This window comes from Pelecanus crispus, chromosome 27 (assembly GCF_030463565.1).
Source record: "Pelecanus crispus isolate bPelCri1 chromosome 27, bPelCri1.pri, whole genome shotgun sequence".
Classification (NCBI taxonomy): Eukaryota; Metazoa; Chordata; class Aves; order Pelecaniformes; family Pelecanidae; genus Pelecanus; species Pelecanus crispus.
In genome coordinates, this window is record NC_134669.1 from 1583432 (window position 1) to 1596332 (window position 12901).

At 58.0% G+C, this 12901-nt stretch overlaps 1 protein-coding gene across 10 annotated transcripts in view; it reads right to left on the bottom strand.

Moving 5' to 3' along the window:
• Positions 1–12901, bottom strand: part of DNM2 (dynamin 2) — a 38853-nt gene that overhangs the window by 19405 nt on the left and 6547 nt on the right. For 7 of the 10 annotated variants that reach the window (XM_075725146.1, XM_075725149.1, XM_075725150.1 and 4 more), the window contains exons 2-10: positions 10085–10158; positions 7420–7569; positions 6864–7067; positions 6194–6292; positions 5770–5930; positions 5504–5646; positions 4277–4412; positions 3642–3709; positions 2450–2588 (exon numbers count right to left, since the gene is read on the bottom strand). In XM_075725146.1, the coding sequence (XP_075581261.1) occupies positions 2450–2588; positions 3642–3709; positions 4277–4412; positions 5504–5646; positions 5770–5930; positions 6194–6292; positions 6864–7067; positions 7420–7569; positions 10085–10158 (1174 nt within the window). Of the gene's footprint in view, positions 1–242; positions 382–2449; positions 2589–3641; positions 3710–4276; positions 4413–5503; positions 5647–5769; positions 5931–6193; positions 6293–6863; positions 7068–7419; positions 7570–10084; positions 10159–12901 lie in introns of all 10 variants that reach the window. The other 3 variants (XM_075725154.1, XM_075725151.1, XM_075725152.1) reach the window with 1 other exon arrangement.

Genomic DNA, 12901 nt, shown 5'->3' on the forward strand with positions numbered 1-12901 from the left:
ACCTGTGCAATATGTCTCGGCAGGACCCGTGCCGCGAAGCCGAGTTAACGCTACGTCCACGTTTGCCGGCATTTCCGACAAGCGGCCGGGCGTCAGAAGGGCACGGCGTGTCGTCCCCCCCCCCCCCCCCCAAAATTAGCGACAACCTTGCGGCTGAACTCACTTTGGTCGGCTGGGTCCTGGGAGCAGATATATTCCAGATGTTCAGATTAGACAAAAAGGGATGAATTAAGACCCGTTACCTTTTCGGCACACTTTTTAATGACCGTGGCCAGCTCTGAGACCACCAGATCAACACACTTCAAACTGGGCTCTTTAAGCTTTACAATCTGTTTTTTCACTATGGCTTCAAAGGCCATGTCGGGCGTGAAGAGCCCCGTCCTGCATCATGCAGAGAGCGAAACACCAAGTGCAGGGGAGGGGAGGGGGAAGGAATAGCAACAAAGACAGAAAAGAAAAGAAAAATGAGATTTTTTTTTTTTTAAATTAAGGTTAGTAACGTGCAAAGGAAAAAGCTGCAGTGCCTGCCTGAGAAATTCCTTCGGGTCCCTCGGAGCCGTCGGGGCGATCGGTCCCCTCCGGGCTGCCCTGCGCCTCGCAGGCAGCACGGGCGGGCTCAGCCCCCGATCCCAAATTCCCTGCGGATTCGGGGGCCGCTTTACCGATCAGAGGGGGGGTCTCGCCTGCGCACGCGGGACGGCGGCGCTGCCCGAGCGCCGGGAAAAGCCTGGCGAGGCTCCTGGCTTCTCTCTAGACTGGATTACTCGGCCCCCAGCTCTAGGAAAACGCTGAATTTCAACCCAGCTCGGAGGGAAGAGCCTCCCTGAACTGTCTGAGCCGGAAGGAATTTCGGCAGGAAGCGCTGGCTTCTTCACGTTACCCAGATCACAGTCAACCAGGCTGGAAACGAAAAGAGAGCGGAGAACTCCTGACCCGCCAGCAAACCCCCACCGGTCCTACCGCTTCCAGAACCAGGTCAGCATTTAAACTGTTCCGCCCCACAAAAGCACTCTGGGAGGCAAACGTCGCGGGTACTTTTGCGTGCTCGCCTGTATCTAGCTCAATTTATTAATTTTTTTTTAAATACCAGTGGTGGAAGGAGGGAGGAGCTGGTTTTCCTGCCCTCTTTAACTAAATTTATTCATTTTTTTAAAATAATACCAGCGGTGGAAGGAGGGAGGAGCTGGTTTTCCTGCCCTCTTTAACTAAATTTATTAATCTTTTTAAAAGAATACCAGCGGTAGAAGGAGGGAGGAGCTGGTTTTCCTGCCCTCTTTAACTAAATTTATTCATCTTTTTAAAAGAATACCAGCGGTGGAAGGAGGGAGGAGCTGGTTTTCCTGCCCTCTTTAACTAAATTTATTCATCTTTTTAAAAGAATACCAGCGGTGGAAGGAGGGAGGAGCTGGTTTTCCTGCCCTCTTTAACTAAATTTATTAATCTTTTTAAAAGAATACCAGCGGTGGAAGGAGGGAGGAGCTGGTTTTCCTGCCCTCTTTAACTAAATTTATTCATCTTTTTAAAAGAATACCAGCGGTAGAAGGAGGGAGGAGCTGGTTTTCCTGCCCCCTGTTCAGTTTAAGGCCCACCTTTTGGTGCTACCGGAACGAGGTTTAAAAAAAAAAAAGAATAAAATAGAAGAGTCACTCTGAGAAGCTGGTTATTAAATATGGAAATGGCCCATTTAGCCAGGGCCCTTGCACAGCTTCAGGGTAATTAATACTTCCACCGGAAAAAGACAATTGGCGGGGTGGGGAAACCTTTTGAAATGCAAACGTGCTCGTTATCAAGCAGCTCCTTAATTGCAGACACGGAACCGCGGGATGTACAGGCATGCCACCAAAGCATTCGCCGGAGCTGCCGTCGCTCCCCGGCTTTTCCTTCCCCGTTCCCGGGATTCCCAGAGTGCAGCGAAGCAGCAGTTTAAATAGCAGCTCGAGGAAACGCGTGCGAAGAGAGGTACCAGGATCCAAGAGCAGCCTGCCCGCCTGCCTGGCTCCCACCGGGAACGGAGCCTCGGCAGCACCCCTCCAAGCCGCCGCCGCCGGCACAGCCCCGGCGAGCCCCTCGCCGCCAGCGCCGTGCTGTCCCCGGGAGGGTGACGGACACGGGGAGCCTTCCCAGAAATCCCAAGCCTGTCCGTCGGGATGCCCGGGAGGCTCAGGGACCCTGCCGGCACCCGAAGCGTGGGGCGATTGGGATGTGGCGTCCTTGACTCGAGGACCGGCCGATCCCCTCAGCCCAAGGCTGAGGACTCCAGGTTAGGAGACGCGAGTCAACGCTCGGAAAAAGCCAATTTGCTCAGGCGGCTCCCAGATTTTTGGGGTTTTTTTTTGTTTGTTTGTTTTTTTGAGAGGAAGCCAGGCAAGGCAGGCAGGTTAGAGCATCGCTCCTGCTTCCCCATCCCACTGGTAGGAAGGGGCTGGATTGCCTCCAGCCGGTTCAATACCTTACTGGTACACTGTCTAACTGTATTGATTAACTCCTGAATAACGAGGTCGACACACTTCAGACAAGGCTCTTTCAGCTTCACCACCTGCTTTTTCACAATGGCCTCGAATGCCAAGTCTGGGGTGAAGAGCCCCGTCCTACAGGAATCCGCAGGCGGGGGCGAGAGGGCAGAGACATGGCAGAGAAAAAAACAAAATGGGTGATCAGGTTTGGAGGCGATCGGCTGCGTCCTGGAGAGCGATTCCCTCCCCAGCACCGTGAGCTGGGGCGGCCCCTGGTCCTGGATCCACGGCATCGCTGAACCCCGCTCTTCCCCCCGCCGTCGGGGCTGCCACAACCCCTCGGGGGGGACGGGGTAGCACCCCCCAACCCCTCCAGCACCTCGAATTAGGGCGCTGCTCCCCCCACACCCGGGAGCAAGAGAGCCCAGGTGCCTCAGCACCGCGAGGAAATGGGAATTAACCTTTTTGGGGGCGCTTAGGGGAAACGGATGCGCCGCCAGCCAGCCGGGGGTGAGCGTTAAAGCAAAGAAATTCTGCGTTTCCCCGTCCTCATCGCAGCACCAGGCCGAAGGAGAGCGGGTCTGCCAAGCTGAGGATTTAATTAATGGCATTTCACGCCATTCCTCTTTGGGGTCCCTAATTCCCCCGAGAGGTCTGTGCCGGATGGGCTGAGCGGCGTCCGCGCGAGACGCGCCGAGGCAAACTCGTCCCCGGCGCACGCCTGCAGCCAGGACCCGCGTCCCTCTGCTCCTGAGAAGCTTTAACGCACGTTCCCTACCTTTCTCTCAAGGTCATTTCTTCCCCCGCTTATAGGAACGTGGGAGGAAAGATAAAGGTTATTTTAGTGGCTGAACTGAAGGCACAAAGGGAAATTTTTCAGCTCAGCGCCTGTGTTGCAGCCGCCCCCGAGTTCTCCAGGGCGCCAGGGGAGCAGGGCAAGCCTGGCTCTCCTAAGCGAGACGGCTCACGCGGGGTGGCCGAGTTACCCCTTCAATTCCCTCTACAAGGCAAGGAACGTCCATTTTCAGCAAACGCCGGTCTCCACGCCGCAGCGGACGATGAACCGATGGCGATAGGTATCACCTCGCCCTCGGCAGGAAAGCTCCGCTCACACGCACCCCGCGGGCCAGCCTTACTGATCTGCTCTAAGGAGAACGGGATCCGTCACCGTGCCGCTCCGATACTTGCCTCACACCGTGGATGTTTTTAATCGCGTAGCTTATTTCCCGCCTCAAGTCCTTCTCGTCAAACTCCATCTGAATAGGGAGGAAAGGCACAGTTACGATTTTTACAGCCAGCAACTTCTGGCAATCACCTGGGCGCGCGAGCGGGCTCCCGCTGCAGCTTCTTCTGCAGCGTCGCAGGAGGCAGACGCCTGCCTTGCAGCACTCATCGTCTTCAGCCCACGAGGCACCTTGCAAGCAGGTTCAGAGGCTGCCTGCTACCCTGGCCAGACTGGCTCGCGCTCTGTGGCTTACTTCTCTCAAATCTTGACACCTCGCTAGCGCCCTGCTTTGATACCCTTCTCGCCCCGGCGCTTAAGCCAGACGTCCTGGCATCGCCACCCAGAAAGGACAGCCCGCCGCGTCTAGCGAAACACACGACCAACTCTAATAAAAACATCCCCTCCTCCTCTAAACACCTCCGAGCGCCGGGAAGGGTGCTGAGGGACTGCCGGGGCTGAGCTGGGCTTCAGCTCCACGTGGATGTCGCAGCTGGGCGAGAGGGAGCTCAGCCCGTCCCAACCACGGGCTGCTTTCCACGGGAGCGGGGTCTGCCCGACACGATCCACGCAGCACGCGCGCTCCCCAGGCCAGCTGTACCTTCACTAGCTCAAAAGGAAACCTCTCGTGAAAAATGCGATTGATTCTGGCACCCCCGGAGAGTTCGAGCGTGTCCACCTGGTCTCCTGAACCTTCGATCCGCTTCTCAAAGTCCACACCGAACTGCTGGACCATTCTGTGGAGAAGCAATGGGATTAAATGGGCGCCCGCTGAGTACAACGGACGGACAGACACCCAGACTGCCTCCCACGGCCAGCTCCACCCCACCAGCTCTGCTTCGCCTAGCCAGGGCTGTGTAAAAGTTCTCCCAATTCCCTCTCCTGGAGTCGCAGAAGCAAAAAATCTCCCTTTTGCTGTAGTCCAAAGAGCTCCTGGGCAGGTCAAGGACGGACGCAAGTCGTCCTTTCTAATCCCGAGACCAAACTGTTTGCTTTAGGACAGGCAGCTCACGTACGCAGAGCACAGCGAGCACTCCTGACAGGAGAGGGTAGGGAGGGGGTGGGCTCTTCTCCCAAGGAACCAGCGATGGGACGAGAGGAGATGGCCTCAAGCTGCGCCAGGGGAGGCTGAGATTGGATATTGGGAGAAATTTCCTCACGGAAAGAGCGGTCAAGCGTTGGAAGGGGCTGCCCAGAGAGGTGGGGGAGTCCCCAGCCCTGGAGGGGTTCAAAAACCAGGCAGAGGTGGCACTGGGGGCCATGGTTTAGTGGCCATGGGGGTGTTGGGGTGACGTTGGGCTGATGGTCTGAGAGCTCCTGTCCAACCTTAGCCATTCCTGGTCTGACTTCATGGAAAAATGATCCAAGCCAGGAACATGAAATTATGGCTCTGCCCTTAACTGGTTTGGTGGCAGTGTCAGGTCAATGGTTGGACTGGGTGACCTTAAAGCTCTTTGCCAACCTCAACGATTCCGTGATTCCATGATTCTATAAGCACGAGATGCTAATTCTCGCCTGCGGAGACGCTCAGCAGACATTTCTGGGAGAGGCTTTCCTTGTCCTTCCAGCAGCCTGCCAGACAAGCGCCAGAGGACACAGAATTTCTCTTAGCACCCTTGGAGTTGGCAGGGCCATCTGCCAGCACCGCTCGCTCCCAACTTCGGGGCTGTTCCGGCCTCTTCCTTGGAAGAAGCCGCCGGCTGAGATAAATGAGCCTCGCGTGAAGAGCAGAGCAAGTTCTGAGCCGGCAACGTTCCTGGCTGGGAGAGGCGAATCTCCTCTGCCAGGTGAGGCACCGGGAACGCAGCACCGAGCGAGCGAAACCTACTGTAACAAAGCTTTGGTTTTTCGCGTGGGGTCATCGGGGCGGAAGTTCTTGTACTCCTCAACCTCCTTCTCCAGGGAGAGCAGCTGACTCTGAAGTTTGCTGCGCAGCGAAGGCAGCGTCTCCCGAATGTGGTTGGTGAGTTGCTGCGAAAGAATCGAGAGAACTGAGCCACCCTCCTCTGCACCAGAGCGGCCGCAGGAACGTGCGCTTTCCACCAGAGAGAAATGCCATCACCGCAAAACACTCGGGAAGGGAACCAAGCCTACCTGGTTAAGGACTTTCTGCAAATGCGGGGTGCCCATCCGGTCGGCCATGTGCCGGTAAGCCGGGTGAGAAAGGAAGAACTTGCGCTCGGCTGCCAGCGCTGCCCTGATGTCCTTCTTACCATCGATGTCCTTCTGGCTTCGGTTAACGACGCCGATGTAGCCTGCAAGAGGACACGCCGGCTCTTGCTACGGACAGACCCAGCCGAAAGGCGTCCGAGCAGGGCCGCGCAGCTCCGTATCGCCATCCGCAGCCACTTCTCCCGGAGCAAAGGGCAGCACGAAGGGCCTGGGCTGCCCAGCAGACGCCGGGGAGCGCAGGAGCTGCCCTTCGACTCCTTTTGGAACGTCACCCTCTCCACACGAGAGACGAAGGTCGTGGGGGAGAGGATACGGGGCGACACAAAGCCTTCGCAGTTCGCTGTACCTCTTCGTAAAGGAAGCAGCTTGTTCTCCAGCACGTCTCTGGCATCTGTGCCTTCATCCATCAGATCCAGCTTGGTGATGACTCCAATCGTCCGCAAGCCTGAAGCAGCCAGGCAAACGAGCAACCGATTAACCTCGTGTCACAGAACGCATCAAAAGGAGACACGCGGGTGCATGACCAGAACAAAATTGGACTCGGCGAGGGGTGGAACTGCTGGCCCTTCCTCAACTATCAGAGGACGGAGAGTCCTCTGTGAGAGGAGGAGGAGGAGGAGGAGGAGGGATAAGGAGACCCTCCGGTGCCAAAATCGGGGAGCTGATTGCTGAGACTCTGCCGCAACAGCTGCTGAAGGCCAGGGGAGGTTTAGGTTGGATATTAGGAAAAATTTCTTTACGGAAAGGGCGGTCAAGCACTGGAACAGGCTGCCCAGAGAGGTGGGGGAGTCCCCATCCCTGGAGGTGTTCAAAAAACGGGCAGAGGTGGCACTTGGGGACATGGTTCAGTCTGGTCTACCCTTGACTGGTTTAGTGTGGGCTTGGCAGTGTAGGTTAATGGTTGGACTGGATGCTCTTAAAGGTCTTTTCCAACATAAATGATTCGATGATTCTATGATACCTGGGCTGGGGCAGCGGCACGGGCAGAGACAGGCAGGAGGACGCGTCCATCTTACCTTGAGGATCGACTTCTTTTGCCATCTTGAGCGCGTCCGAGTTGGCCAGATCCATGTTGGCCGGCGTGACAGCAAGGATCAAGCTGCTCTCCCTGCTGATGAACTGCAGGATCATGTCTTTGATCTGGTACTCGATGTCCTGCGGTTGGTCCCCCACCGGCACTTTGGTGATTCCCGGGAGGTCGATCAGAGTCAGGTTCAACACTGAAAGGACAGAGACCACCCGCGTTCGGGGCCAAGGGCCTGGCGTTGGGAGCTCTCAAGTCTTGCGGCTGGATCTCTTCAGATCTGCTGACAGATCCGCCCCTCTGCAAGCCTTAAAATCCCCTCTCAAGGAAGAGTTACCGCTGCATTTGCTCGGGGGGCGGCCCAGGCAGCCCCCATCGACCCCCAGGCCGCCGTAAGATCAGCCAGACACACGCAGCAGCCGGCATTTGTTTTTAGGACGCAGGCTGGGCTAAATCCCACAGCCGCTGCATGTGCAAATGCCGGCTTTTCTTCTTTCGCGGTGTTTTTTAACACAGGGAGGCCTTGGGCAGAGAGACAGCCCACTCACCGTGCGGCGAATAGACGCGGAGGTTGATGGGGACGGGAGAGATGCCTTTGTTGGTTCCCGTCACCCTGTCGGTTTCCGCTTCGATCTCCTGCCGCACCTCGTCAAAATCTGTGAACTTTTTGGATTTGCAGTGCAAAAACTCAGCATATTCTGGAAAAAGATAAAAAAATTAAAATAAAATAAAAAAAAAGACGATTCGGCCATCTGGAGCCCAGCACAGGACGCGCACCGAGATTCGAGCGCTTTAGAGACGTTTCTACGTCGCGACGCAGAACCGGCCATGCGCTTTGGGGCGACACCGAGCAGCCAGGCGGGATCGGTGCCCCGGAGAGGCACCGAGGACCTGCCCAGGGATTAACCTGGTCGTCTTCAGCCTCCTGACTGGCAGCAGCCCCAAAGAAACTTGGCCTAGCCCCTTCGTCTGGCTGCGGAGGAAAGACCGGGAGGACGGCAGCCAGCCGGCTCAGGCTGAGCGCGCTGACGCTCTGCCTGCTGCCTCTGCGCTGGCAGCAGCTGCTTTGATGTGGACTCCGGAGTTACGCTTCCCTTTGCCAAAAAAGAAACTGCCCTTGGGTGAGATGCTGGCAGGCAGCCGACGCTGGCTCCAGCTAGCGAACCTCAACATCAGAATGGCCGTGTTTGTTTTCACCCGGCCATGCTTGCCTTTCAGTCCCCGCTGATTGCTTTTAAATGTTTTATTGCCCGGATTCCTAAAGCCGAAGAAAGCTCCGAGTCTTCAGCTGCCAAGACGCTCCGGTGTGCCTGGGAGGCAGGGCAGCAAACCCCCCCGGCACTGGCAGCACCCCTCGTGCTGGCAAAAGGGCTGCAGCCGGCTGCGGGGACGCACGCCGGGGCCGGAGAGCCGGGATATCATCTTCGCACCATCCGGCAAGGGAGGAGCGGCGGTGTTTCCCGGCTCCGGCAGCCCCTTGCCAAAGAAGGAACCGCAGCTTCCCTCCACTTGCGCCGCGAGCTCTCTTTTATTCCCTCATTCGCTCTCCAGATTTATCGCTCCATTTTGCTCTGCTCCCGCAACCACCAACCCCGGCCGAGCTGCAGTCCGGCGAGGGGCCCGACTCCGACCCCGGCGACTGTCTCGCCCCGTGCCAGGAGACAAACATTAACCCAGCCCCGGCTCCTCTGCGGGGAAGACGCCTGGGAACGGAAAAGCAGCCGCTTTCAGGTACCTGAGGTTTTCTGAAAGGGTTTTGCAACCCGTTAGCGCGGGAGAAGCTTCGAGGGGAGCGGGGAAGCTGAGCAGAGAGGCGAGGGGGAAGAGAGACAGCGCTTCCCGACAGTCACCGGGATAAGGACTCCCCGGCTCCTCGCAACAGCTCCGCAAAAAAAAGGGATTTTAATGGATTTGGGGCCACGACTTGCCTCGGGGAGCGGGATGGTGCAACTCCACTTCCTCCCTCCAACAACCCGCGGGTGAGGCGAGGGGAAATACCAGCCCTGCCCTCGTCCTTCCACTCCTACTGGTTCCAGCGCCTGATGACACCTTATCATCTGAAGGCCACGACTGACATTTTGTAATCCGCTTACATGTTCCGGGTACCAGAAACAATTAATTACTTGATAGACAGGTCACCTGGATAAAGGCGCAAGGAGCACGGCCCCACAGACCGCTCCAGCTCTGCCGGGATTGACCCAAACCCACGCTTTTTCGGAAGGGGACCACGCGTTTCGTTCAGGGGAAGGCAACAGGAGAAACGTCCCCGGAGACGGGGCCGGCTGGTGCTTTCCAAAGCGTGCCTGGTCGGGAAAGCGAGCCGTTGTCGTGGCCCGTGCCCAGCTCCTTGCCGCACGTGGAGGCAGGTGAAGTGGGGCAGAGGACGATTTCGCAACTCCTCCGTGCCAGGGTGCGAAGCGGAACTGAGTCACAGGGCAAGAGGGAAGAAGCCGGACGCGCTTTTGTTAGCCACCGCCAGCGTTTTAAACGCTCGTGCGCAAAGTCCCCCTTATCACCGGGATAACGACACCTTAAAGGAAACAGGAATTTTCTGCCGGAGGGGAGCAGAAGGACGGATCTAAACGTACCTAAGCAGATCGAAAGGCGTCACCGCTTCAACCCGTGCTCTGCTCCCCTTTCCCCCGCAGCCTCGCTGAACCCCTGCCCTCCCCTGCGCCAGCTCGATGCGTCTGAAGAGGGCAGACTCGCTATTTTATAAACTTCCTCGGGATTTAACGCATTCTGGGGAAGAAAGGCTCGCCGCAACCTTCGACAGAAGCCTCCTGCGGAACAGACCCCAGCTTTTCAGCGTCAAGGGCAGCGTGCGTTCGAAACGAGCCCGAACCCAATCCACGCCGCCGGCGCGTGCTCTCAAGGAGACGCGCGCCGCGACACCGGCATCGGCACCAAATTACCGAAACCTCCCTCTCTCATTTGCCACTTCCAAGGCGGCTTTCATCCCCGAGAGCAGGAGCGCTCCCCAGCAGTCAAAACCCTGCTCGAGCAACGCTCGAACGAACCAGAACCGTTACCGAAATGGTCGTACGCTCGTTAAACGACAAATCTCCGAGAGGCTCGAGCGCAGGCAAGCGGCCAAGCGCCGGCGTTTGAAGGGTGGACGGAGCCGTGTTTGCCAGCCAAGGGTTCCAACCACCCTCTCCCTCTTCCGACGGGGGAGCTGGAGAGCTTCTGCCCAGACCCGCCAAACCGTACCTGTCTTGGAGAAGATGAGCTGCAGGATGAGAGGCCGCCGAGTGACAATTCCAGACCCTCGGGGAAGGAAGTCCCTGCAAGGAATTAAAAGACAGACGTTTACTGATGCGGTTAAATAAGCAAGTTAACGCCATAGTGAGTTATCACCCCGATATCTCAACAGCGGGCACGGGGGGATGGCGTGCCGCGGCTTGAAAACACCGGGATCCTACACAGAATTGGTTCCCGCTCCGCAGCGGGAGCCGCAAGAGGGTAAAAGACGCTCCCGGGAGCACGGACGCCTGTGGCAGGGCAGGAATGTGCTCTCCCGGCGCCGGTCCCGGCCTCGGGGCCGTCCTCCCACCCCCCCCGCTACCTCTCCCTGCGGAAAAGGGGAGAGGTGGGAGCCCCAGCTGCCAGGACCCCCGCGGAGGGCAGAGCTCTCCGGGAGCGCGTCCCCGTCCCCGAAAGCAGGCGGGAGGAGAACGGGCACCCAGGGAGAGGAGAGCGGCTCCCACGCCCTTACAACTGCCTTCCTTCGCCGCGAATTGCTTCTGAGCGACTGCTGTGCGTGCAGGAATTCGGAAAGCAGTTTTCCCAGCTGCCAGCCATTCAGAAATTCAAGTGCCTATTGGATTTTAATACCCCGTTAATTCAGACAAAAAAAAAAAAAAAAAGACAGACACCTCAACAGAAGGGACAAACCCACCACCTTCTCTTTATTCTCTGAAACCACACAACCTTTACGGTTTCGCCCCGTTTCTCAGAAAGGGCCCTTGCGAAGAGTAAAACGAGGCGCAGAGCCCACGTTTGTCCTGCCCCCCGCTCGGAATCATAGAATCATAGCATCGTTGAGGTTGGAAAAGCCCTTTAAGATCATCCAGTCCAACCATTAACCTACACTGCCAAGTCTACTCTAAGCCAGTCAAGGGTAGACCAGACTAAACCATGTCCCAAAGTGCCACCTCTGCCCGTTTTTTGAACGCTCAGGGCGTCAGCCCAAGCACACCGAGGCCTTCGTGGGGATTTTCCTGCCTGGAAACGGCACTGCTCCGATGGGCAGCTTTGCTCGGGGCCGTCATCCCCCAGCGAATGCCTGCAGCTCCCTTCTCCCGGGCCGAAGGTGCCGGGAATGGGTCCGGGGAGCAGGTTTGCCGAGCAGCAACGGTGCCGGTGGTTTTGCTTGCTTGGAAACATGAGCGATTACGAGCTCCCTGGGAGAGGCCAGAGCAGCGCCGAGTGGATTTATTGCTTCCATTAACGAGAAAGCACGCACGGCTTATCAGCTGAGCAGAAGGAAGCGAGATGGGCGCGCTGGGCAGGTGGCGACCGTCGCTGTCACCCGCGCCCGAAGGCGTCCCGCTCAGAGGGAGCAGCTCCACCGGGAAGGCACCCCCGCCTCGGCCGTACCCAGCCCCGCACAGCGGCATCTCCAGCTGCCGCCGCTGGGAATTGCAGCTGCGATATCTGCGCCGGGAATTGCCCGGCGCCCTCCCGCCCCAACATCACGTAGGAGATTTCTGAGGAAAGCGCGATCCCCCAGCCCCGTTCAGAGCCCCAAGACCGAGGTTTCTCTAAATAGAAACGTGCTTTTATCACCCTTGAAAAGAGCTTCCTGCCCAACTGGGAGGGCAGGTCCTGCGGCGGCCGCCGCGGGAGGTGGGATGCAACAGGAAAGGGAAGCGTTTGAGGGTGGAACGTCGGGATCCGTTTCAGCGCCGCTCGCTACCCAGCACGGTTACGGCTCTGCAGTTTTGCTATGACGGGCCCTGTGACGCTATTTTGGAAAGCGGCGGCAGCTTCCTCCTGTCGAAATAAACACCGTGAGACGCAGAAACCTTCCCCACGGCCCCACCGCCTTCTCCGGGACCCCGGGAGGGGAGAGCATCGGTCCTGGGGCGGGGGGAGCACCGCAGCATCTCCTGCGACCTGGATGGGATCGAACGCGCCTGGCGGGCCCCGCTGCTCCCTTCTCCCGCCGGCATCGCCGCCGACCTGCCGCGTTAACGATCTCGGAGGGGGGTTAATGATAGAAACGTGCTAACCCAGGAGCTGGGCTGTAGAGCGTGAGCACCAACTCGCCCGCCGCTACGCCGCGGGGGTCAGGCAGGAGCGACCTGCCCTTTCGGCGCAGAGCCAAAGCGAACAAGAGCTCGCTTCGTCGGGGAGGACGGCGCGACTGGATGATCTTAAAGGTCTTCTCCAACCTAAACGATTCGATGATTCTGTGACTCCCACCCGGCCGGCCCTTGGGCGGCCACGGCCGGGTCACCCCGTGCGGCAGCGTGGACAGCAGCGAGCGGGCGTTTTTACAACGAGGGGTGTTACCCACGCACGCATTTTGCGGTCGAGGTTGGCAGGAACCGTCGTCCCCTCCGTGAGACAACGCCGAGTGCAAACACAGGAGGGGTGGAAACCGGAGCCTGCCAGAAGGTCCCTTTGGCGTTTTTTTTTAAACACTAAAGTGACTCAGATTAGCGGGGCAGGTGGCACGAAGCAAGACCTCGACTGCGCTGACGCACCTCGGAGGTGTCACCTCCGAGTGAGGTCAAAGCTGTGTTTGAAATGCCAACACTAAACCCGGATTTTCCCATTCGCCTGATTATTCAGAATAATCCTCTCTCTCTGCTTGCCCTTTGCGTGCGGTACCAGGAAACTCTGCTTTACAAAGAGCAAAAAGACAAAGGTCGCGGGTGGAGGAAGTACATTTAATACATCCCATTCCCCACAAAATCTCCCGTGACGAAGACACCCGAGAGCTGGCTCGCGAGCGGCGAGCGCTGCCTCGTACCTGCCGGGCTCTGCCCGTCCCTGCCCATCCCTCCTCCGGCTTCAGGC